At 40.0% G+C, this 25949-nt stretch overlaps 1 protein-coding gene across 5 annotated transcripts in view; it reads right to left on the reverse strand.

The window, feature by feature from the left end:
- Positions 1 to 871: 871 nt before the first annotated feature.
- Positions 872 to 25949, reverse strand: part of CREB5 (cAMP responsive element binding protein 5) — a 410470-nt gene continuing 385392 nt past the window's right edge. For 2 of the 5 annotated variants that reach the window (XM_082661374.1, XM_082661376.1), the window contains 4 exons: positions 17123 to 17446; positions 12477 to 12704; positions 3938 to 4046; positions 872 to 3044 (listed from right to left, as the gene is read on the reverse strand). In XM_082661374.1, the coding sequence (XP_082517500.1) occupies positions 2881 to 3044; positions 3938 to 4046; positions 12477 to 12704; positions 17123 to 17446 (825 nt within the window). In that variant the 3' untranslated portion in view covers positions 872 to 2880. Of the gene's footprint in view, positions 3045 to 3351; positions 3381 to 3937; positions 4047 to 12476; positions 12708 to 17122; positions 17447 to 25949 lie in introns of all 5 variants that reach the window. The other 3 variants (XM_082661372.1, XM_082661373.1, XM_082661375.1) reach the window with 2 other exon arrangements.

The raw sequence follows: 25949 nt of genomic DNA on the forward strand, positions 1-25949 counted from the left end.
AACGGGGCAGAATGTTTCCCCAGATTGGCAAAAAGTGTGGGACAAGAATGGAGAGATTTTCAGGCAGACATTATTCTACAGTCTGGTGAAAGCTAGGCCTTCAAGTGAAATATTTAATAATGATAAGTCGAGTGTTGGATTTGACCAATGAGCCTTTCTGTTCAGGATTTCAAGAAGCTCTGACAACTTGCTGGCATCCTCCATTCACTGTATTTCCACACTGCTAATGAACATACCTAAAGGCCCTGAGTATAAGAAGAAGTTTATTCTAATTATACGTGGAGGCCCGTTTGCTAACCTGTGTGTGGTGGTTTGCCTTCTTAGCATAAAAAACAGACATAATTGAGCTATCTATAATGCACGTCAGTCAAACCGTCAAGCTGCTGAATTAAAACTCAGGCAAGTTCTTAACTGCAGAGGCTTTTGGTTTAACAACTAAATATTTCAATTAAGAGGTGGAACAGAAGTAAAGTAAACCATAATTTTAGTGACAGCCCGCTCCTTGGACATTCTGATATCACCAGTGGATTTTTTAAAAATCCATTTCATTAAGTGCTACGCATGCAGTAAAGAAAGAAAATATTTTTCACTTAAAGCAAAACAAAAATTTTTTAAAAATTAAAAAATTAAAATACCCAAATATTTCAATGAGCTCTTTCTCCTTTTTAGAGGGACACATAAATGGTCCTAGGAAGGAGTTTAGAAAAAATTATTTTTGATTTCAAAATAGAGACAAGAATGTTAACTGCTTTTTTAGCTAAATCTTAAACTTCTTAGGAAGCCAGTTAGGTTAAACCATTCAGCTATTACAGCTGGGATTCAAAACAAAACAAAATAACTGAATTCAGTATTTAAAATACTTCAAAATGATATGTTTGTCTAAAATATAATAGAAAATCCTTTTCTTGTTTGCATTTTTTTCTTTTTTCTCTTTTTATTTTTTTTGCTTTTGTTTTGATTTTTTAGATCATATATCCAAGTTATGCGTTTCCCTGGAAACTCAAAACTTTCTTTTTGAAAGCACTGCATACATGAAAAGATTGTTGATAAATATTGATTTAAAAAGTAAGTTATTAGATAAAACTGAAACTAGTTATAAAAACCATGCTTCATAACCCTTATATTTTCTTTTTTTCTCCAAAATAGATTCTTACACTATACTGAGAGAAAAAACCCACATCCTTCCCTTTACCGAACTCTTATAAAAGCTACACCTTTTGTAAAATACTACTTTTTTAAATCCCATTATCTTGCGCGCTCGCTCGCGCGCGCTCTCTCTCTCTCTCTCTCTCTCTCTCTCTCTCTCTCTCTCTCTCTCTCTCTCACTCTCTCTCACACACACACACACACACACATGTTTGGAGGTCAAGCATTCAAATGGAGATGAAACACCAGCACCTGCCTAGACAACTAGAGAAGAACATTAGCCCCAGTTATTTGTGAGATGTGATATTAAAACCTTAGCGCAGTAGAATGGCTTGTTTCAAGGAGGCACAGCTGTGGTTCGGACTATCTGCTTTTTATAATGGGCAAGTCCAGGAAAGTTGCTGAAAGTATAAATCAGAATTATTCAGAAGAGTGGAGCAGCCATATCCAGGGGATACTTTGAGCAGCCAGAGTGCTTTAACTGCTGTGGGAGGGCGGGAAGCACCTCCAGGGAAACATTAGGTTTTCTTTCTCTCTCTGTTCCTCCAGTAGTTTGTCTACTTTCACCCACCAGAACAGCAAAGACGGTTCCATAGGCTTAAGAAAAAAATAATAATATATCTTAGGCTATTAGCAGCTAATGATTGAACAACATCATCTGTGTAGTGAACAGAGCCCTTCTGAATTATTATATAGTACATGGATTTTCAACATTATAGACAGGCCATATAAAACCAGTTGTAATTCGAGGGTATGATGCTCTAGCTCTGCATCATAATTTGGACTCCCACAATTGAGGCTATAAAGCTCCCTTCCCTAGCGTCTCCACAGCTGGCATTCAACAGTGCTTCACCTACGGCTAAGCCACCTTTTATTTGCTCTGATTATTAAAAACATTAAACCAGGCACATTAAACATCTCCCGGTTACTGTTTTGTGAAAAGCAAGAGTTGAATGGGTCAGGGGCAAGGGAAGCCATGGCTAGGTCCACATTAGCTTTTTTTTTTTTCCTTTAAACATTATTTTCTTCTTTGCATGCAACGCTAAAGGGGAAAAAATAAAACAGAAAGTAAAAATAAAGAGTCAATAGGGAGCCCAGGTAAAAGTGGAAATGGAAAGGAAAATTGGGCATTCAAGGAAGTGGACCAAGAGTAGGAGGAGAGGTGGTGAGATGCTTGCTGATTTTATTTGGACATCAATGGAGCTTATACTTTTTTTTATAGTAAGAGAAACAGGGTTGTGGAAAAGGCTCTCCATTTATCTAGGATTCTGGTGACATCATAGCACCAACTCAACATAAGCTATGACATCATCAGACTTCTCCCCCAGTTGCCTTGCAGTCTGTATACTGGACATCTAGGTACGCCTCATTTTGGCTAAAAGCTGTGGCTTAACAAGATTCAACGTTTCAGGCAAAGGGTTGGACTGATAAGAATGAAACCATGACTATATACAGAAAGAGTTCAGTTTATAAACAAGTAACTGGTACCAGAAAATTGGAGAAAAGCACCAAAGCATTTCCCAAGCTGATAGATTATTAATTGCATAACTCCCTTTTTTGCTTATATAACTGAGTATAAAAGACAACATTTCCATAATAACTATAAAAATGAAAGCCAGTCTTTGAAGGGCTGAGGAGTCTTCCAGGTCTGAGTTAATTCTAAAAATGCCCTTAAAAGAAAGGACGCAGGATATGCGACAGCTCTCCTTGGAGGCAAGGTCTGACCCTCGGATTTTAGAGAATCGGATTCAGGTCTGTTCTGTGAGTGGTGAGCTGACTGAGGGTGGAGCTTCCTACCACCTCGCTGACGGCCGAGGAAGTGGTGATGGTGTTATGCTGGATGACCTGCTGCTGAGAGCACGTGGGGACGGGGCTTGCAGGAGGGCTACTCTCTGGACCTAGGAAAAAGCACACACACACACACACACCAATATAGCTCTTTCCTGGGTGGACTTGGAGACTACTCAAAAAATATTGCTAGATGCTTGCTAGAAATAGGAGCGTTTCACACATTTTCTCCTGGAGGTTAATTCCAAAACTTCATTTTAAAGTCACAAAGCTATGCCTTCCCAGTTTATAGCTACAAGCAAAGCCATGCTTTCTAGATCAGCAACATGAATTGATGTGTTTAAGTTGTGGCATGTGAAGTCCCCATCTTGTCTTTTCAAAGAGCCATCCATATATCAAATGTGGAAAAATACTCACATGTGGTGGGAGAATCTGTGTTGCTCAATCTAAAAAATTATTTGAAAAGAAATTGACCTTCAGCCATGAATCCCCCCTTCTTCCGCCATCCCCTACTCAATTAGCATTGAACCTATTGACATTCCAGGTGCAGATATTGGGATCTAGAAAAACAGATCCACTTTACATATTGGTAAACTGAGACAAGGTCACTAGCTTTTCAGCCTGGTGAATAACATGCAGCATATCCTGAGGCACTGGATATAATTCACCCAAAGCCTGTTTCCCAGCCCATAAAAGACTGCTAGCCCGCCAGTAATTGGGCTCCTACTGGCTGCCGGATTGGAATTTGGTGGGATTTTACAATGTGGAATGCCAGGGAACGTCTAGCCAGAAATTATTAGGAGGTGGCGGTCATGGTGATGAATGGGGTCAGAAAAGAAGGGTTCCCTCTGGTGCAGTAGTCTGGCAGCCACTCAAGAATTCTAGCATGATATCCACCTGGGTGTGCAGTCTATGCTTTACTTTTGTTCTTTCAATAAATCCAATGAGAAATTGGTGGCAAAAAAACTGGACACTAAAACAAGCAAACAAGTCAATGACTTACTTAGATATCCTTGTGATTCTTTCTGCATGGCTGTTATGGGGCAGTCTTTATGCGTTAACAACAGCTGTTTCAGCTGTGCCACCTCGTTTTTCAACATGGACACTTCATTCTGGAAAGAGACGGATCCAAGTCATGTTAAGAAGACCAGAGAATACAAACCCAAGGCCCCGTGCACTTTCAACAGTGTAACTGGCACACTTCTTTTCTGTTATGTCTGAATGACATTAATAGTATTATTTAACGGGATTCACCTGAAAATTTGTAGCTTGCCTTTGATTTGGCCCTCAGGTTTCCCAGGGGCTTTCTGAAGAGACTAGGTTTTAACTCAAGAGCTTAATCCTATTAAAAGTTACTTAGGTGGGACCCTCCATTCTACAGACTGGGTGACTCTAGGCAGGTAACATAACCCAGCTAAGCTCTAGCAACCTTGGATGGGAATGAAAATAGTACAAAGTTCTTTGAGTTGTTGTGAGGATTAAATGAGGTAACATGCAAAACACGCAGAACAATGCCTAGCACATACGAAGTGCTCAATAAATTTAGCTCTCATAATCTCTTCAGGCTGTCTTTTTTTTTTAAGTTTTTTTTTTTTTTTTTTTTGACATGGACCATGTGTTTTTAAGGTCTTTATTGAAATTTGTTACAATACTGCTTCTGTTTTATATTTTGGTTGTTTGGCTGCAGGGCATGTGGGATCTTAGCTCCCCGACCAGGGATCGAACCCACACCCCCTGCACTGGAAGGCAAAGTCTTAACCACTGGACTGCCAGGGAAGTCCCCATGCTATCTTACAGGTTCAGGTTTGACATTGACCACGAATAGAAGGTGAACGTGAGGCACGGGGAGGAACTGTGTGGCAGGGTGAGCGGCTTCAAACTGAAATGCCCTCAGAATAAGCCGATTTCCCAAAAGAAGTTCTTCATGGGCTAGAGTTCAACAAAGCACGTCCTTCTGCCTGATGCCACTTAGGAGGAAGCATGGAAGTATACAGAGCAAACGTAGGTCCTCGATTGGTGGGATCAGGTCAGCCCAGGGAGGCCAAGGGCAATAGAGTTTAGGGCCATGACTGAGTTAATTTGACTGGTTCATTAACTAGTTTGGCTAATTTCAGTCTATAAACTTTTTCCCTCCTCAATATCAGGGTGTTGTGGATTTACTTAGATAAGTGCCACAAATCTCCACTTTATGTAGTAATTCACAAAGATAGGTTCATAGTTTGTGGAATAATGTACTTGGCACCGTCGTCTACAAATACAGTTGACCCTTGAACAACACGGGTCTGAACTGTGCGGGTCCACTTCCGTGCAGATTTTTTCCATAGATAACAATACTACATGATTAGCAGTTGACAGAATCTGAGGATGCGGAACCACGGATACAGAGGGCTGAGGATGGGGTTTGAGCATAAGCGGATTATGGGATCTGAGGCCAGTCTTGGAACCAATACCCGCTGATATTGAGGGACAACTGTATAAATGTAGAACAGATGCTTCCAAGGTGCTGCCACTTGATAAAAGTAAACTGTAAACGTAGCAAATAAGCCATTTTACAGTTGTGATAAGTAACACCTCTCTCTGGCCCATGTTCATTTGTGGCTGCCCCGCAATTACACTCCACGTGGAGGAGACGTTTCAAAAGCATGCACACAGAAGAAGGTGTTTTAACATTTGTCATTAAGTTGTATCTACACTTTCAGTATGAACTTGGCTTTTGAGGCATGTATTTATCACCTAAAAAGTAAGTTTGGGATTCTGAAGTTAATTAAAAAATTTTTTGGAAAATTGTTTCAAAGAATACCTCCTAATTTCAGACTCATTTGCAAAAAACATTATAAGTAATCAAATGTTGAGTAGCATGAATAAAAAAATAATAAAAATCTCATCTACAAGGCTTTTATGCCTATCTGACGAAAGCGGGGAGGGATAAGTTAGGAGACTGGGATTAACATATATGCACTACTATATATAAAACAGATAACTAATAAGGACCTACTGTATAGCACAGGGAACTCTGCTCAATATTCTGAAATAATCTATATGGGAAAAGAATCTAATAAAGAATGGGTATGTGTATATGTATAACTGATTCACTTTGCTGTACACCTGAAACTAACACAACATTGTGAATCAACTATACTCCAATAAATTTTTTTTTAAATGCCTGAGAAATTAGCACTAATGATGAATAAATCACTTAATTTCACAGGAAAACTGCTCTTAAATTTGAGAACGTTCAGGAAGGTGAATTGCACCTCCCACCTCCAAATGAGTGCAGTTGATAAGGGGCCCTATCAAAGCTGAAAGTGACCCTTGTCAATTTGGGGGTCAGTGGGACAAGTTTATTTATAGGACAATTTATTTTAGCCTTAAACACTATTTTTTTCTCTAATTTTATGCCCATTTAAATTCAGATAGCCATCCTTCCTTTTCCCAGCTCCCCCTCTGCTTAAAATAGCCTGTGTAAAAGAAAGTTACTTTTAGACCATTAAACAGAAGGCAGCCCCTGGTTAAAAACAAAACAGACAAAAACAGAACAGAAAAAGGAGAAAAAACTAAGATGTTTGAATGTATACATATTTGGCCTCAAAATGAAATGTGACATGATTTGTATTTGGACTATAGAGATAACACTTTTCTGAAATCACAACTGCTAGACACCTGGACCCTAAGGGGAAACTGTCCGTTGTAGACAATGGTTCTAAGAAAGTGGAGTAACGCTCCAGTCCTTAGTGAATCCAGCCATACTTTTCTTCCATGATCTAGGAAACAAACGAGGAAAGTATTTAAAATAAAACAACAGGACTCTGTTGCCTTCTTCTACTTCTGGAAGAAAAGAAAAGTCTCACTTGGCGGCTGCCTTGGAGGGGATGATTTTAGTCTCCATTTCTTCCTCCTCTGTGTCCTCAGCAGTCACACCTTTTCTAGGCAGTCTTCCATCCCCCAGACTCGAAGTGTACGTTGCCCCTTCCTTAAAAAAAAACACCTTGAATTCCGTTCTTCGGGCTCCTACAATTGCAAGGAGCTAACTGCCTACAATACTTGGCATATCCCAAACCATTTCAGGATAAACCTTTTGCTTTCATGAGAGGCCACAATAAAACAGCACCAATCACCACAACAAACAGTGTATGTGGTGTCCTGGCCTATAACCAAAGCCCCATAGAAAATAGATGATTTTAGTGGCATTTTTTTGTCTCTGGACAGCAAAGCACTTTATTAATAAACCAATACATTGTAAGTATAGAAACTGAGGACCTGGGAGTTGTGAGGGTCTGTAAAAATGTAGGAACCTGGAGAGCACTGTAACAACTGACCATCATTTAAAGATATATGTGAATATGGACATATTTCTTAATGTAATATATTAGTAATTATGTTATTTAGCTATGTTAGGGTTGGAAAATGAATGCCAATTAATATTCTCCATAGACAAGAGCAATCAGCCTCCCTCTTGCTTAGATCATGCACACATAAGTACGATACTGATAAGGACTAAATAAAAGTCTAATGGCCAGAGAAGCAACAGAAATTCATGGGGCAGCTTCCAGCGGAAAAAGGAACTCTCAAATGAGAGTTGAGAATAATCGGGTTTGGCTCCCCAAATTGCCACACCAACCTAGTGTAAAACAAGGTGGTTGGACTAGTTTTCTAGTTACTTCCTGCAAGATAGTTTTTTATTCTGTGAGTTGCCTTCTATTGAGAATGCTAATTACCTAATAATCTAATGAAGGTCTCCATCTTGATTTTTTATTCACTAGTTAATTGCTTCTGGTGTTCTCAAATGGGCTTATATATCAAGTCTTATATTTCCTAAGGGAGCCAGTTCTAGCACCTCCTGTACTTCCAAATCTTAACAGGGCAGATTCCAAAGCAACATTTACAGTTTCACTTTTGTGCAAAATTTCAAGTCCATGTACATTTCCATATTGTGAGAGTCTACAGAGCCTTCATCAGATTCCATAAGGGAGCATCTGGGTTAAAAACAGTAGAGAATCTCTGCCCTAGAGGAAGCGGAGTGAATCATGTGTGCTGTGCACATGCATAAACATTCCATATTGATAGATACTGATAGATATCATTCTATATTGATAGACCGACTGATGTAGGAAATGCACAAATACTAGACTATATTTTAAATAAAAATCCTTTTCAAGATAACATTAATAGAAATCACCTTGAATACATTTTGGAAGAGAAGAACCAGACAGCAAATGTTTCAAAATGCATAAAAGAAATCAAAAGTGGCCTGCAGTTCTAGTAGGGAAATAGAAACCAGGACTTCTGGAGACATTTTCTTATTCTGAATTGCCTTGCATTATGAATTGATGCAAATCACCAATTTTTTTTTTTACTCCCTTGTGTAGTTTCTAATAATAACTATAGGTCTTCATATAGAAGCACTTTGCAAAAGCAAAGTATTAATAATAAGTATTGATTCTCTTGCTGAAATCAGCTCTTCATTCTTTTTTCTAAACTAGTTTGGGTTTGCTACTCCTAAAAGTTTAGCCATTTAAATAGGGACTGTAAGAGTATAGATGTAGTTAAGATTAATCTGTTCTTAAACCCATAAAGTTGCCTTGGGATGAAGCAGCACCCCTATATAGACATTCAACACTGTAATAACATACTTTAAACAAGCACTCCAAGAAGTCCCTAATAGCTACATTTTCAGTTTTGGGGGGATGTCATTTTGTTAATATGATAAACTCCAAATGCTTTTTGATGCAAGCAGTAGTCCATGCCAAAAAAATAATTATCAAAATGAGCCCTGCCACATAGCCCCTCCCCTATTTTTTTTTTTTTTTTTTTTTTTTTTGTAGATTAACTGAGGCCAGGTTTGGTTCATTCTAAAACAAAGGACTTTCAATTTGTACAGCAACAGTTCCCATCTGGCCTATTCTCTTGCCAAGTCCTAAACCTGAGCTCGTGTGTCTAAAATTTCAGCAGCGACTTAGGCCATGTGTCTTTGTACTGAAAAAGAAAAGCAATTATTTCCGTGGGCGACCAGACGATTTCCGTATCATCTATTGAACACAATCCACTGAGCACCACATTAGTAGTTGATGAATTTAGAGCTGATCTCAGCCACTCTGTCAGTGAAAAGAATGTGGATTCCTTCATAGTTGAAGAACTTTCTAGAATGAAAGATCACAGAGCAGTGGGTTAGGTCAAGAGACGACTCGCTTGGGTTTTCATCCTACTACTTGCTGGTTGTGTGACTTTCAGGAAGACTTCTCGTGTCCCCCGAGACTCAGTTTCTCCCAAATAAAATGTCAGATTGGGTGGTTTCTAATATTTCCAATTCCTATACCTGTGTTGACCTCTTGGGTAGAGATTTGTTGTGAGATGAGGAAATGAAGTCTGGGAGTTTGATTTTGTTTTCTCAGTTCTAATTTTTCCAATCTGAAGCTCTGCAGCCTAACTAGATTTATGCTGGAAGACAACTCAAAAGTGGCAGCTGGCCATCCAGACCTTGGATATTCCTTTTGGAGGGAGTTTGTTTGTGTAGCACCTTCCATTTCTGTTTACTTTAAATTTGGCTCACTGGACCAGCCTCAAGAGAGACAACTTTTTCTTTTGACAAAGGTCCAGTGAGAGGGAAAGGGTCATTCAAAGGTAGCAGAATCTGCATATCCTCTCCAGCATCACACGGCATGATGCAGAGCACTCGGCATCACAGAAAACATGGAGCCCTTGTGGTTTCTGTCCCTGTGAAGCAAAGCAGTGGTTGGAAACACCAACAACGTAGTCTTTTCAGAGACCGTCCCTTCCTCAGGCACTGCTTTAACAACCAAAAATACTGGTGCCTGTTAAATGGCCCCAATAGGACTTTTTTTCTGGTTTTCAGGGGCTAGAATTCTAGTATCTCTTATCCTTCCATTTTGGTTCTAAAAATGTGAAAATTAATAGATTACGTTTGGGACTTCCCTGGTACTCCAGTGGTTAAGAATCCGCCTTCCAATGCAGTGGATGCAGGTTCGAGCCCTGGTTGGGGAACTAAGATCCCACATGCTGCAGGACAACTAAGCCCGGGCCGCAACTACTGAGCCCGAGTGCCACAATTAGAGAGAAGCCCGCGAGCTGCAACAAAAGATCCCATGAGCCACAACTAAGACCCAATGCAGCCAAAAATAAATAAATAAAATAAAAAGTCTCTCTTCTGGCAATAAGCATGTTTTAAAATATACTCTTTTAAAAAAGTAGATTAGGTTCGCATAAAGGATATACCTTATATGTTAAGTACCTTATATGTTAAGTGAAAGCTATAACATATGTTCATATGTCAAGTCATGAACACATCTGACGTCAAAGTAAACCAGTATCCTCACTTTTCCTGGCTCTCTGCTATGACCCCCTCCATGTCTTCAGGCTCTAGAATGATGGTCAATACCCTGGGGTCATTCTGCAAGGACTCATTTTAGTTAAAACTGATTTAAGAACTTGTCCGCATCTGATTACATGTCAGCTGACTACTCAAGGCTCCTTCATCTAGGTCAGTGGGTCTCACTCAGGGGTAATCTTGCCCCCCACGGGGGACGTTTGGTATTGTCTGAACGTTTTTCAGTTGTCACAACTTGGGGGTGGGGTAGAGAGTGCTACTGATACCTAGAGGGTAGAGGTCAAGGATACTGCTAAGTATCTACACTGCACTGGAGACAACAAAGAATTACTGAGCCCCAAGGTAATCGTGCTGAGATTGAGAAAACCTGCACCTGTTCATAATCCTCTTGCAGATCTCAGAACTGGTAGCAAATTCCAGGGCTTCTCACATTTCAGTCATTACAAAACCACTGCTGTGATATTTGCTAGGTCACATACACCAGAACTTTTATTTACTTAACATGTTTGTACAAATTAACTCATTTTTTAAAGATTTAGCCTGGTCCTTACCAAAAATATCTGTGAAACTGAAGGTTTGATGTTCTGATTACATTTTTCAGTGCACATAAAAATTAAAATATTATTAGTAATATTAAAAATGTGTACTCATGTCCACCTAAAAGCTTCTCACATACTACTAGGCCTGCCAGATTCTAGAATTATAGACTTTCAAGTTAGAGTGGTTTCGGCGGTGTTTGAGTCCAGCCAAACTCTGCGGCTTGATTCCCTTAAATCGCATCTTTGCCAAGTGGTCAGGCAGCTAGTTCTTGGACACTCCAGAGATGGGGAGCTCATTCATTTATTCAGCAGATACTGAGTACAGACACTCAGGAACTCTCCATGCTAGACCCGACATTAGAAAAGGGGGTAAGTGGTCGGGGGAGAGGGTAACAGAGTCTCCAACTTCACACAAGCTTCGTACAAGCCAGTGGGAGGATTTCTTATCTTACTTACTTCCCCCATATCTGCTATATACGTTTCCCAGTTTCTTTCTCATGTCTATCGTTAAAAGAATGATAAACTTTGGGGGGAGAGTGAACATCCATAAATGATGACAGTCAGTCCCTGTATAACCCAAACTTTCTTTGTATAATTTCAATTTGTACACTGGATGTCTCAAGACCATTTCCACTTAATGGAATTAAATACGCAAAGGGGGGTTTGGCACCCTAATTGCTCCTTTCTGAGGATGCGCAGAGGATGGGGGGTGAAGGTGACCTATGAACTACTGAGGAGCAGATTCTCCCTATTTTAGGCATTCTCTCCCCTCTTCCCTCCACTCTTTAGCCATTATCTCTGCTCCTGGAAGCACTGTATATAATCCAGCACTATAATCCACGATTTTTACTGCTATCCCTGCCTGCTTGTCACTTATATAACACTTGCTTTTTCTTCTGCTGGTGAACAGTGCACTTCTTTTTGTGTTAGAACAAATGTCCTGAACTGTGTCATGTGTATGGCATGAAGTCCGCTGGAGAAGCTCCAGGTGCTGGAGGTTCTCAAAAATTCCTAGAAGTGGCCTTGTTATAAAATGTCCCCCCACTGAGCCACCCATGGAAAGCAAAAATCATGCAAGATCCAAATCTTGTCAAGTTTAAAAATGAGATGGAAACATGCCTTTTCTTATGGAGCAAAATAATAAACACAAACCTCCCTTTTTTCCACTAAACAAAAATATAGATAATCTAGTGTAAAGTGAAGCAACCCCGTCACCCAGTGGACATAAAGAGCGGCCTTTCGGTTGCAGATTTATGATGTACAAACGGCTCTGTAGACATTAGTTCATTTATTCCTCCCAACAACTTTATGAGGTTATTATTCCCATTTTATAGGTGAGGAAACTGAGAGCCAGAGAGGTTAAACCCAGCAGGTAGGTACGGAACAAGAGTTTGAACCTCTGTCTGACCAAGCTTCTGCTCCCAGCCCTATAAATTAATTGGGCAGGGTTTCCCTCCTCAGAGCAGACCGATGTAAAACCGAATGGTTGTTTTGTTTTGTAGAGTGTCTCGGAACTAATAAACCTTGAGGAATCAGCCTGCAGTTGCTCTGTGGGCTAAGGGGTGGTGTTAGTGCTTAGGTCAACAAGTGCCTGCCGGGGCAGGAAATGCCAACGTTACACAGGGCCTTTGAGTCCTGTGGAGAGAGACAGTGGCCTGCACCTGAAGCTGCATGTTTGTCTGGGTGAGTTCTTCTGCTTTCTTTTCCAGTGACATCACCCAGACCTTCCTCTTCTGTCTGCAGCGGGTGGCGGCTGCCCGGTTCCGTTCCAGAAATTTCCGCCGCCTCTCGTCAGGATCCTCATCCACCACCCTTCGCCGGCGCCCCCCTGTGGGCTGAGGCGGCTGTATCGTCTGGGTGGCCTGCATCTGTTGTGTCGCTGGTGAAACCTGCTGGGAAAGAGAGGGGGAGGGGGTGATGGGGAGAGAGGAGGAACGGCTGGGTAAGGTGTTGAAATGCAAAACACAGGGAGTCGCTTGTTTTAGTTAGCACGTTACACTTGTTTTCTAAGAATGAAGTCAACAATGAGATCACGCTCATGAGAAGGAAAAGCATCACCCCGCTATCTTCTGTGATATTTTGGCAAAAGATACAGGGATGATCTGCGAAAAGAGAGTCAAGTAGATTTTTTCCCCCTGACTGGCATTTGGCTGAATCACGATAGAAGAAACTTTTTTTTCTCCTCAGATGTTAAAAATATTTTAAGGTGCCTTGTAAAATCTCAAAGTGCCAATGTATGGCACAGGTGAAAACAGAGGTCAGGGTGACTGTCAGTCACCCTACTGATGAGTCTTCTGTCATCTGCAGAAAACTCCTTCTGGGCAGGTTGTGAATGCCTTTCATACTAATGGTGTCAAAACCATGTTCCTAGAACACACCTCTGGGACAGCACTGCCATTGTGACTCCTATCAAAAGAACCCCGTGAAGCCTGGAAAGCAGCTGAAATCCTTTTGTCACAATTTCACAGTTCTTACTGCAAATGCCTAGCTGGACCTGCAAACTGCAAATGGGCCTGTCTCCTCCTCAGAGCTTGACCAAGGCTGAAGGAGTTACAGGAGATGGTGAGTGGGTGAATTTCTAGGTGATGGGGAAGCGGGGCCTTCGAAAGTCCATCGTGATGCAGCACTGAGCCCTGTTAATACACCGTGTCTGTTGACAGGGAGGGGTGGTTGTATATACTTACATTATAAGGAAATCCTAGGAGTGGCAAAGCACTTTACTAAAAAGTTTTACTATGCTTATAGATTCCTTGTAAGGTCTGCATGGGGCTCAACAACATCTAAGGTTTTAGGGACTCCCACACATATGGCTTTATTTCCCTTCATACAGCAGACACTCAGCACCTAGTGAAATTTCTATGACTGACTGTTGATGAGTCTGGACACCTAATGCTTCCCTAATGCACTTCACTCCTTCCCTTTTCTTCATTCTCAATAAAGGGTGGTGGTGTTTTTTTTCTCCTCCCTCTCATTGCTCAGTCACTCAGGCTTATGGCTGTAATACCTATAAAGTTGTTTTACAAGAGGCATTTAACCTGCAGAAATAACAGGCAAAAAGTTTTAAAAGTGAAACCCAGCCACCTTTTCTACCACATTCCAACCCTATGATTGAAATCAATCAGAACGACTGTAATTGCACTAATAATGGCTCCTGGTTGACATCAGCTGACTGATGATGATATATTTTAATCCTAAACTAACTCTATCAAACCCTCCATGACTAACTGAAAAAGAATCAGTCTCAGGACTGAGGTTAGATTGCATCTCAGTAATTTTGTTTAAAGCAAAGACATTTTCTAAAACTGTTTATTGGCAATTCCTTTCCTCCGAATCACAGAGGAATAACAAAATAAATTGTCTAAGATCTTACTCACCAGAGCGGCTGATGAAGATGTATTCCTTGTTATTGGCAAACGTTTAGCACTAGTCATTTCAGGTGCAGTAACTTCTGAGCTAACCACCGCAAAGCAAAGCACTAGGAAAGAAGGCGCTAACCTGGCTATTTTTGCATTCTGTCGGGGTGGGGTGGGAGGGATAAATTGGGAGTATGGGATTAACAGGCAAAAAATGAATGAAATACATTCATTCATTTCTTTGTATGAATTAGTGATCTCTCACTGCCAGCCCTAGACAAGACTCTCAAGTAGGTAAAACTGGGTTTTAATCTCCGGTGCAGGGACCTCTCTTTCGATACTGTATTCTACCACGCTAACGTTAACAAGCCTTTACCCCCTGATGCTTCTCCTCTGCCTTTACCCAAAGGGGTAAGTTACATGGTGGTTTCAGGTGCAGTCCAGGTTCAGGGTCAAGGTGTGGTTTGGTTAAGAGAAATTCCTGGTGGCCAAGGAGTGGTACCAGGACTCTGAAGTCACATTCTTATATGCAAAAGAATCGCAAGAAGCCAGGAGAAATTGAAAATGCAACCCTAAGACCAGAATTTGTGCTTTAAACAAAATTATCAAAAACGATAATTATCGTTACCTATCATTATCTTTTTAAAATAGCATTCTGTAGGGGTGGGGTGGGAGGGATAAATTGGAAGTATGGGATTAACAGAGGCACACTACCATACATACAACAGATAAACAAGAAGGATTTACTGTATAGCGCAGGGAACTATATTCATAGTTCTTGTAATAAACTATAATGGAAAAGAATAAAAAAGAATATAGATATATATATGCATAACCAAATCACGTTGCTGTACACCTGAAACTAACACAATATCATAAACCAACTATACTTCAGTAAAATAAATAGAATGGCATTCTGTTGACACAGATGCTCTGAAAATTTTGATCAAAAATAATTAACTGTAATTTCAAAATGACAGAATTTATTCCAAGTCGTCTTAGAATCTCAGAGTTGGATGACCTTAATAAACTTCTGTTGTTCTGACAATCATACAATTAGGCCACATGACAAGAATCTCAGTATCAACCAAGTTAATACAGTTAACAGTGGCATTTTGAATACGGTCTAAATGATCTTGTTCAAATTTCAACAAGACCAACCTGGACTCTTTCTTTTTAGTAGCACAGGATAAAAAAGCAACTTTGTGCAGCCAATTATAAAGGCAATTAACTGATTGCATATAAAACTGGCCACTTACTGACTTGAGATGGAGGGCAATTGGCTAATTCGTAATTAGCTAATGAATGGCTTTTATATTTAATGAACTGTTAAGCTTGTCTGTGAAGTAACTCGCTCACAAATGCAACCAAAACTTGATGCTATCCATTTTTAAAAAATATAAGTATACATGTGACTCTCTCTGCCTATCTTTGACCTTATTATAGTTTATAGTCGATCTATTATAGTTCTCTTTTTCCCTTCTAAATATATGTCCTACTATGGCACATGACTAAAAAGGTGCTTTGGATAGCATTTTATTGCTAAACTACTTGCTAAGCTTCTATCACATTATTCGGTTTGGAATTAATCATGGCTCTCATGTATTGAAAACTGTGCCAAGGGCAAAACATTCTCTTATTTAATACTCCTGAGGGTCTATGAGCTTGGTCTATTATCACCCCATTTTACAGATGGGAAAACTGAGGCTTAGAGACGTTCATCTACTGACCACAGTCATACAACAAGTAAGGTGGGCAAAGAATGAAAGTTTTCTCACTCCAAAGCCTACACTCTTATTTTCTATATAGAATACCTCTAAGAACTTTGCAAAAGTAAGCTTAGCTAATAAATAAGCTTATCTATTGAATGGAGAGTTGCTTATGGATAACACATTTTGTGGATGGCTGTCCAGGTTTGGTGTGTGTTGGAGGGGTTGATGCAAGATCTCTAAAAGCTGCCCGGTGAGAGGTACAGAGGCAGACAATGGAGGAGACAGTGAATAAGTGTGATCCAAAGCTTCTGACACCATTCTGACCCAGCTGGTTGGAACCTGGCAGTTTGAGTGGGTGGAGGGAACTGACAAAGGTCATCCCACTTGAAGGTCCAAAATGTCTAGGACTAGCCGTGCTCCTATACATGCCCTTCATCCTCTTACTAAAACTCACTCGGGTACATGGACCCGCCTCTCTTCTTGGGCTGGGTGACGTAACGTCTGCCAGATCCCCCGACCCTCTTCCAGTTGTGTCTAAATGCTGGCTTTCTTTCTAGCCACTCCTGGTGACTTTCCACCACTGGGATTTGGCCTTCCCCTTGAACTGATCATCTACAGAGCCTGGCTCTCTGCCTTCTCCCTCCAACACATTTCTCACTGGGTGGAATGAGTCACCTTTCTTTACCATTTACACAACACCTTACACCCTAACATCCATTACCGGGCCTCTTTGTCTGCCTGAAATTGTTACCCTTTATATTTTTAACACTTACTGTTATTCAGAAGATTGCCCATTGTATTTAACTTCCATTTTGCAGGTGACAAAATTGAGTCTCTAGGATGTTATAAAGTACTGCAGATAGAACCATGGTTAGAATTAACTTATTTTTGTCATCCTTTTTTCACATCTTTCTTTAAAGTTTAAATTCTTAATCCTTCATTGGTGTTACTTTTTTAGGGTTAACATTATAACACACTGCAAAATAGATTTTGGAGAACTTGAAGCTTACGTTTGCCCCTAGAAACTAAACCTGATATTTACCTTATTAGTTATAGAAACTATGATCTGGTAGGGTCTTATGGGTAACCATTACCTCTTAGGAAATGAACAGAGCCCCCCCCCCCCCCCAGAGAGTCAGATAGAACACCTGGGCTTGTCAAACAAGGTTGCTGCCAATGAGCCCCATATTTGAGTTTGTACTGTTAACGAGAAGGGAGAAAGAGATGATGAAAAAGGTGTACCTGTGCTTGGTTGCCGGAGTGCAGGGGTGGGTGTGGCGAGGTCTGGTGATGTGCCGGGTGTGCATGAAGGTGGGAGTGGGAGTGATGATGTGGGTGGTTCTGCTGGTGATGGGGCTGAGGATGAGGATGGTGTGCTGGGTGCTGGTGCTGGTGTGGGTAGGGGTGATGGGCTGGCAGTGTCTGGTGCTGATGTGGGTGTGAGTGCATGTGATGGTGTGGCGTCTGGTCCTGACGGGACCCCATCATTTCCATCATGTGTCCCATGGTGTTCATATTCCCATTTGACATGGCAGCAGGGTGATGAGTCAACGCAGCCTTCAACCTCTGAAACAGAACAAAACAAGAGGGGACAGCTGAGGTCAGTCGTGTACACAATAGGGATTTTGAATCATAATGACTCATATTTTCAATTTTATAATATTTTATGGTACTATTGTTAACATTTTTTTACTGGTAGCAGTATGACTTTTATATTAATTTCAAATTTTCATATATATTATGGTAGGTAGAAGAATCGATGTCAGCCATGAATGTTAATTAATTCAACTGTGATGGGAAATGAGCAGGATACCCTAGATATTCTGCTAAAAGGTATTTCCTACTATCCAGTTGTTAATCGTATCCTACTGACAGCCAAATGCAAGTATAAACCCAATGGAACCATTCAATGGGATAATGCCACTGAACAAAGGGCCCATCCGATATGGCACTGTGTTTTATGATGAGTCATAAGGATAAAAGATTTTTGCCTTTCAAAAGATTTCTCAGACCCAAAGAGGAAATCACTTCAAATTTTGGAATATAGGAACAGAACTAATGTTAAGTCTTCAAATTAGATAAGAAATCCATAACTTCTTGAGTCAATATGTAGATCTTCCCATTTGTTACCATGATACTTGTCACAGTCCCTTTAATAATCTAATTTTCTCACATAATAACGTTCTTCTGACTTTGGGAAGGAAATGAGGAAAGTAGGAGAATATGGACCACTGCACTCCTACAGCTTCTTTGATGACCACATCACAGGCCAGGTACGCCCAACACGAAAGCATCGTCCATCAATAAGCAAACAGACATGCACACAAATAACTTCTCCCTGAATCTGATCTCTAAGCAGGGCTCAGCAAGCTTTTCTATAAAAAGTCAGATAGTAAATGTTTTCCTCATTGCATGCCTTAAGGTCTCTCACAACTACTCAACTCAGCCCTTTTAGCACAAAAACAGCTGTATACACTAGGTAAACAAATGACTATGCTGTGTTCCAATACAACTTTACTTATATTGGACAGGATATCTGAATTTCATATAACGTTCACATGACGAAATGCTATTCTACTTTTGATATTTTTCCATCATTTTAAAATGTAAAAACCATTTTTAGCTCCTGTGCTGTGCAAAATTAGGCAGTGGGCCAGATTTTTTAGAGAGTCTGGGCCGGGATTCCCTGGTGACGCAGTGGTTAAGAATCCTCCTGCCAATGCAGGGGACACGGGTTCGAGCCCTGATCTGGGAAGATCCCACATGCCACGGAGCAACTAAGCCTGTGCGCCACAACTACTGAACCTGCACTCTAGAGCCTGCGAGCCACAACTACTGAGCCCGCGTGCTGCAACTACTGAAGCCCACACGCCTAGAGCCTGTGCTCCGCAATGAGAAGCCAACACAATGAGAAGCCCGCGCACTGCAGCAAAGAGTAGCCGCCACTCACCACAACTAGAGAAAGCCCGTGCGCAGCAATGAAGACCCAACACAGCCATAAATAAATAAATAAATAAATAAAAGAGTCTGGGCCAGATTTAAAGAATCAGTTGGCGGGGAGGACCTTCAAGATGGCAGAGGAGTAAGACGTGGAGATCACCTTCCTCCCCACAAATACATCAAAAATACATCTACATGTGGAACAGCTCCTACAGAACACCTACTGAACGCTGGCAGAAGACCTCAGACCTCCCAAAAGAACAGATGCCAGAGGGTGACCTACACGCAGAGGCGGGGCCAAATCCAAACCTGAACCCCAGGAGCTGTGCGAACAAAGAAGAGAAAGGGAAATCTCTCCCAGCAGCCTCGGGAGCAGCAGATTAAATCTCCACCATCAACTTGATGTACCCTGCATCCCTGGAATATCTGAATAGACAATGAATCATCCCAAAACTGAGGCAGTGGACTTTGGGAGAAACTGTAGACTTGGGGTTTCCTTTCTGCATCTAATTTGTTTCTGGTTTTATGTTTATCTTAGTTTAGTATTTAGAACTTATTATCATTGGTAGATTTGTTTATTGATTTGGTTGCTCTCTTCCTTTATATATATATATATTTTTTTTTTCCCCTTTTTCTCTTTTTGTGAGTGTGTATGTGTATGCTTCTTTGTGTGATTTTGTCTGTATAGCTTTGCTTTTACCATTTGTCCTAGGGTTCTGTCTGTCTGCTTTTTTTTTTTTAGGATAGTTTTTAGTGCTTGTTATCATTGGTGGATTTGTTTATTGGTTTGGTTGCTCTCTTCTTTTAATTACTTTATTTTTTAATTTTAATAATTTATTTTTTATTTTAATAACTTTATTTTTCTTTCTTTCTTTTTTCCCTTTTCTTCTGAGCCGTGTGGCTGACCAGGTCTTGGTGCTCTGGCCAGATGTCAGGCCTGAGCCTCTGAGGTGGGAGAGCTGAGTACAGGACATTGGTCCACCAGAGACCTCCCAGCCCCTTGTAATATCAATCGACGAGAGCTCTCGTAGAGATCTCTTGTCTCAACACTAAGACCCAGCTCCACTCAATGACCAACAAGCTCCAGTGCTGGACACCCCATGCCAAACAACTAGCAAGACAGGAACACAACCCCATCCATTAGCAGAGAGGCTGCCTAAAATCATAATAAGTTCACAGACACCCCAAAACACACCACCAGACATGGTCCTGCCCACCAGAAAGACAAGATCCCGCCTCATCCACCAGAACATAGGCACTAGTCCCCTCTACCAGGAAGCCTATACAACCCACTGAACCAACCTTAGCCACTGGGGGCAGACAGCAAATCCAACGGGAACTACGAACCTGCAGCCTGTGAAAAGAGACCTCAAACTCAGTAAGTTAAGCAAAATGAGAAGACAGAGAAACACATAGCAGATGAAGGAGCAAGGTAAAAACCCACCAGACCAAACAAATGAAGAGGAAATAAGCAGTCTACCTGAAAAAGAATTCAGAGTAATGATACTAAAGATGATCCAAAATCTTGGAAATAGAATGGAGAAAATACAAGAAATGTTTAACAAGGACCTAGAAGAACTATAGAGCAAACAAACAATGATGAACACCACAATAAATGAAATTTAAAAACTTCTAGAAGGAATCAATAGCAGAATAACTGAGGCAGAAGAATGGATAAGTGACCTGGAAGATAAAATAGTGGAAATAACTGCCTCAGAGCAGAATAAAGAAAAAAGAATGAAAAGAACTGAGGACAGTCTCAGAGACCTCTGGGACAACATTAAATGCACCAACATTTGAATTATAGGGGTTCCAGAAGAAGAAGAGAAAAAGAAAGGGACTGAGAAAATATTTGAAGAGATTATAGTTGAAAACTTCTCTAATATGGGAAAGGAAATAGTCAAGTCCAGGAAGCACAGAGAGTGCCATACAGGATAAATCCAAGGAGAAACATGCCAAGACACATAGTAATGAAACTGTCAAAAATTAAATACAAAGAAAAAATATTACAAGCAGCAAGGGAAAAGCAACAAATAACATACAAGGGAATCCCCATGAGGTTAACAGCTTATTAACTGTTATTTTTCAGCAGAAACTCTGCAAGCCAGAAGGGAGTGGCAGGACATACTTAAAGGGATGAAAGGGGAAAACCTACAACCAAGATTACTCTACCCAGCAAGGGTCTCATTCAGATTCGATGGAGAAATTAAAACCTTTACAAAGAAGCAAAAGCTAAGAGAATTCAGCCCACCAAACCAGCTCTACAACAAATGTTAAAGGAACTTCTCTAGGCAGAAAACAAAAGAGAAGGAAAAGACCTACAATAACAAACCCAAAATAATTAAGAAAATGGTAATAGGAACATAGAGATCAATAATTACCTTAAATGTAAATGGATTAAATGCTCCAACCAAAAGACACAGACTGGCTGAATGGATACAAAAACAAGACCCATATATATGCTGTGTACAAGAGACCCACTTCAGACCTAGGGATACCATACAGACTGAAAGTGAGGGGCTGGAAGAAGATATTCCATGCAAATGGAAATCAAAAGAAAGCTGGAGTAGCAATTCTCATATCAGACAAAATAGACGTTAAAATAAAGACTATTACAAAAGACAAAGAAGGACACTACATAATGATCAAGGGATCAATCCAAGAAGATATAACAATTGTAAATATTTATGCACCCAACATAGGAGCACCTCAATACAGAAGGCAAATGCTAACAGCCATAAAAAGGGAAATCGACAGTAACACAATAATAGTGGGGGACTTTAACACCCTACTTTCACCAATGGACATACCAACCAAAATGAAAATAAATAAGGAAACACAAGCTTTAAATGATACATTAAACAAGATGGACTTAATTGATATTTATAGGGCATTCCATAGAAAAACAACAGAATACACTTTCTTCTCAAGTGCTCATGGAACATTCTCCAGGATAGATCATACCTTGGGTCACAAATCAAGCCTTGGTAAATTTAAGAAAATTGAAATTGTATCAAGTATCTTTTCCAGCCACAATGCTATAAGACTAGATATCAATTACAGGAAAAAAACGGTAAAAAATACAAACACATGGAGGCTAAACAATACACTACTAAATAACCAAGAGATCACTGATGAAATCAAAGAGGAAATAAAAAAATACCAGAAACTAATGGTAATGAAAATACGACAACCCAAAACCTATGGGATGCAGCAAAAGCAGTTCTAAGAGGGAAGTTTATACCAATACAATCCTACCTCAAGAAACAAGAAACATCTCAAACAAACAACCTAAACTTATACCTAAAGCAATTAGAGAAAGAAGAACAAAAAAACCCCAAAGTTATCAGAAGGAAAGAAATCATAAAGATCAGATCAGAAATAAATGAAAAAGAAATGAGGGAAATGATAGCAAAGATCAATGAAACTAAAAGCTGGTTCTTTGAGAAGATAAAATTTATAAACCATTAGCCAGACTCATCAAGAAAAAAGGGAGAAGACTCAAATCTATAGAATTAGAAATGAAAAAGGAGAAGTAACAAGTGACCCTACAGAAATACAAAGGATCATGAGAGATTACTACAAGCAACTACATGCCAATAAAATGGACAACATGGAAGAAATGGGCAAATTCTTAGAAAAGCACAACCTTCCGAGACTGAACCAGGAAGAAATAGAAAATATAAACAGACCAATCACAAGCACTGAAATTGAAACTGTGATTAAAAATCTTCCAACAAACAAAAGCCCAGGACCAGATGGCTTTACAGGTGAATTCTATCAGACATTTAAAGAAGAGCTAACACCTATCCTTCTCAAACTCTTACAAAATATAGCAGAGGGAGGAACACTCCCAAACTCATTCTACAAGGCCACCACCACCCTGATACCAAAACCAGACAAAGATGTCACAAAGAAAGAAAACTACAGGCCAATATCACTGATGAACATAGATGCAAAAATCCTCAACAAAATACTAGCAAACAGAATCCAACAGCTCATTAAAAGGATCATACACCATGATCAAGTGGGGTTTATCCCAGGAATGCAAGGATTCTTCAATATATGCAAATCAATCAATGTGATATACCATATTAACAAATTGAAGGAGAAAAAAACATATGATCATCTCAATAGATGCAGAAAAAGCTTTTGACAAAATTCAACACCCATTTATGATAGAAACTCTCCAGAAAGTAGGCATAGAGGGAAATTACCTCAACATAATAAAGGCTATATATGACAAACCCACAGCCAACATCATTCTCAATGGTGAAAAACTGAAATCATTTCCCCTAAGATCAGGAATAGGACAAGGTTGTCCACTCTCACCACTGTTATTCAACATAGCTTTGGAACTTTTAGCCACAGCAATCAGAGAAGAAAAATATAAAAAGAATCCAAATCAGAAAAGAAGTAAAACTGTCACTGTTTGCAGATGACATGATACTATACCTAGAGAATCCTAAAGATGCCATCAAAAAACACTAGAGCTAATCAATGAATTTGGTAATGTAGCAGGATACAAAATTAATGCACAGAAATCTCTTGCATTCCTATACACTAATGATGAAAAATCTGAAAGAGAAATTAAGGAAACACTCCCATTTACCACTGCAACAAAAAGAATAAATACCTAGGTAGGAATAAGCCTACCTAAGGAGACAAAAGACCTGTATGCAGAAAATTATAAGACACTGATAAAAGAAATTAAAGAGATATAAAAAGATGGAGAGATATACCATGTTCTTGGATGGAAGAATCAACACTGTGAAAATGGCTGAACCACCCAAAGCAATCTACAGATTCAATGCAATCCCTATCAAACTACCAAAGGCATTTTTCACAGAACTAGAGCAAAAAATTGCACAATTTGTATGGAAACACAAAAGACCCCAAATAGCCAAAGCAATCTTGAGAAAGAAAAACGGAGTTGGAGGAATCAGGCTCCCTGACTTCAGACTACACTACAAAGCTATAGTAATCAAGAGAGTATGGTACTGGCACAAAAACAGAAATATAGATCAGTGGAACAGGATAGAAAGCCCAGAGATAAACCCACACACATGGTCACCTTATCTTTGATAAAGGAGGCAAGAATATACAATGGAGAAAAGACAGCCTCTTCAATAAGTGGTGCTGGGAAAACTGGACAGCTACATGTAAAATGATGAAAGTAGAATACTCCCTAACACCATATACAAAAATAAATTCAAAATGGATTAAAGACCTAAATATAAGGCCAGACACTATAAAACTCTTAGAGGAAAAGATAGGCAGAACGCACTATGACATAAATCACAGAAAGATCCTTCTTGATCCACCTCCTAGAGAAATGGAACTAAAAGCAAAAATAAACAAATGGGACCTAACGAAACTTAAAAGCTTTTGCACAGCAAAGGAAACCGTAAACCATAAAATGAAAAGACAACACTCAGAATGGGAGAAAATATTTGCAAACGAAGCAACTGACAAAGGATTCATCTCCAAAATATACAAGCAGCTCATGCAGCTCAATATCAAAAAAACAACCCAATCCAAAAATGGGCAGAAGACCTAAATAGACATTTCTCCAAAGAAGATATACAGATTGCCAACAAACACATGAAAGGATGCTCAACATCACTAATCATTAGAGAAATGCAAATCAAAACTACAATGAGGTATCACCTCACACCAGTCAGAATGGCCATCATCAAAAAGTCCACAAACAGGGGCTTCCCTGGTGGCGCAGTGGTTGAGAGTCCACCTGCCAATGCAGGAGACGCGGGTTCGTGCCCCGGTCTGGGAAGATCCCACATGCCACGGAGCGGCTGGGCCCGTGAGCCATGGCTGCTGAGCCTGCGCGTCCGGAGCCTGTGCTCTGCAACGGGAGAGGCCACAGCAGTAAGAGGTCCGCATACCGCCAAAAAAAGTCTACAAACAATAAATGCCGGAGAGGGTGTGGAGAAAAGGGAACACTCTTGCACCGCTGGTGGGAATGTAAATTGATACAGCCACTATGGAGAACAGTATGGAGGTTCCTTAAAAAAAGTAAAAACAGAACTACCATACGACCCAGCAATCCCACTACTGGGCATAAACCCTGAGTAAACCATCATTTAAAAAGAGTCATGTACCACAATGTTCATTGCCCCCTCTATTTACAATAGGCAGGACATGGAAGAAACCTAAGTGCCCATTGACAGATGAATGGATGAAGAAGATGTGGCACATATATACAATGGAATATTACTGAGCCATAAAAATAAATGAAATTGAGTTATTTGTAGTGAGGTGGATGGACTTAGAGTCTGTCATACAGAGTGAAGTAAGTCAGAAAGAGAAAAACAAATACCATGTGCTAACACATATATAAGGAATCTAAAAAAAAAAAAAAAGTTGTGAAGAACCTAAGGGCAAGACAGGAATAAATACGCAGATGTAGAGAATGGACCTGAGGACACAGGGAGGGGGAAGGGTAAGCTGGGACAAAGTGAGAGAGGGTAATGGACTTATATACACTACCAAACATAAAATAGATAGCTAGTGGGAAGCAGCCGCATAGCACAGGGAGATCAGCTCAGTGCTTTGTGACCATCTAGAGGGGTGGGATAGGGAGGGTGGGAGGGAACGAGACGCAGGAGGGATGAGATATGGGGATATATGTATATGTACAGCTGATTCACTTTGTTATAAAGCAGAAACTAACACACCATTGTAAAGCAATTATACTCCAATAAAGATGTTAAAAAAAACATCAGTTGGCAATCAACTTGGTCGCAGTTTCTTCAAAATTGTTTTTTCTTGTACATGGACAATTATCATCATATCCTGAGGGGCACAATGTACTAAGTACTGTATAATGCAGTTACCCCTTGGAAATGTATCTTCTGCAGAGATGATATTCTAGTTGGCAAGCTTACATTGGCTTCATAAAATATTTACTAGGGGACTCAAAGTTCTCTCCTGATTTGCATTCTTATCTGATTGATGATGGTGGCGTGTAATCACTGCGAAATGGAAGAGTTGTATTTAAATGATGATGGAAGCAACCATGTGCCAGCCCTGTACAATATTAATGATTCTCAGCTGGTCAGACTAAACTATTGATAAGTACCAATTCAATTCGTCAAAATCTTTAGTCAAA

This window comes from Grampus griseus, assembly GCF_964374135.1.
Source record: "Grampus griseus genome assembly, chromosome: 9".
NCBI classification, from domain to species: Eukaryota; Metazoa; Chordata; class Mammalia; order Artiodactyla; family Delphinidae; genus Grampus; species Grampus griseus.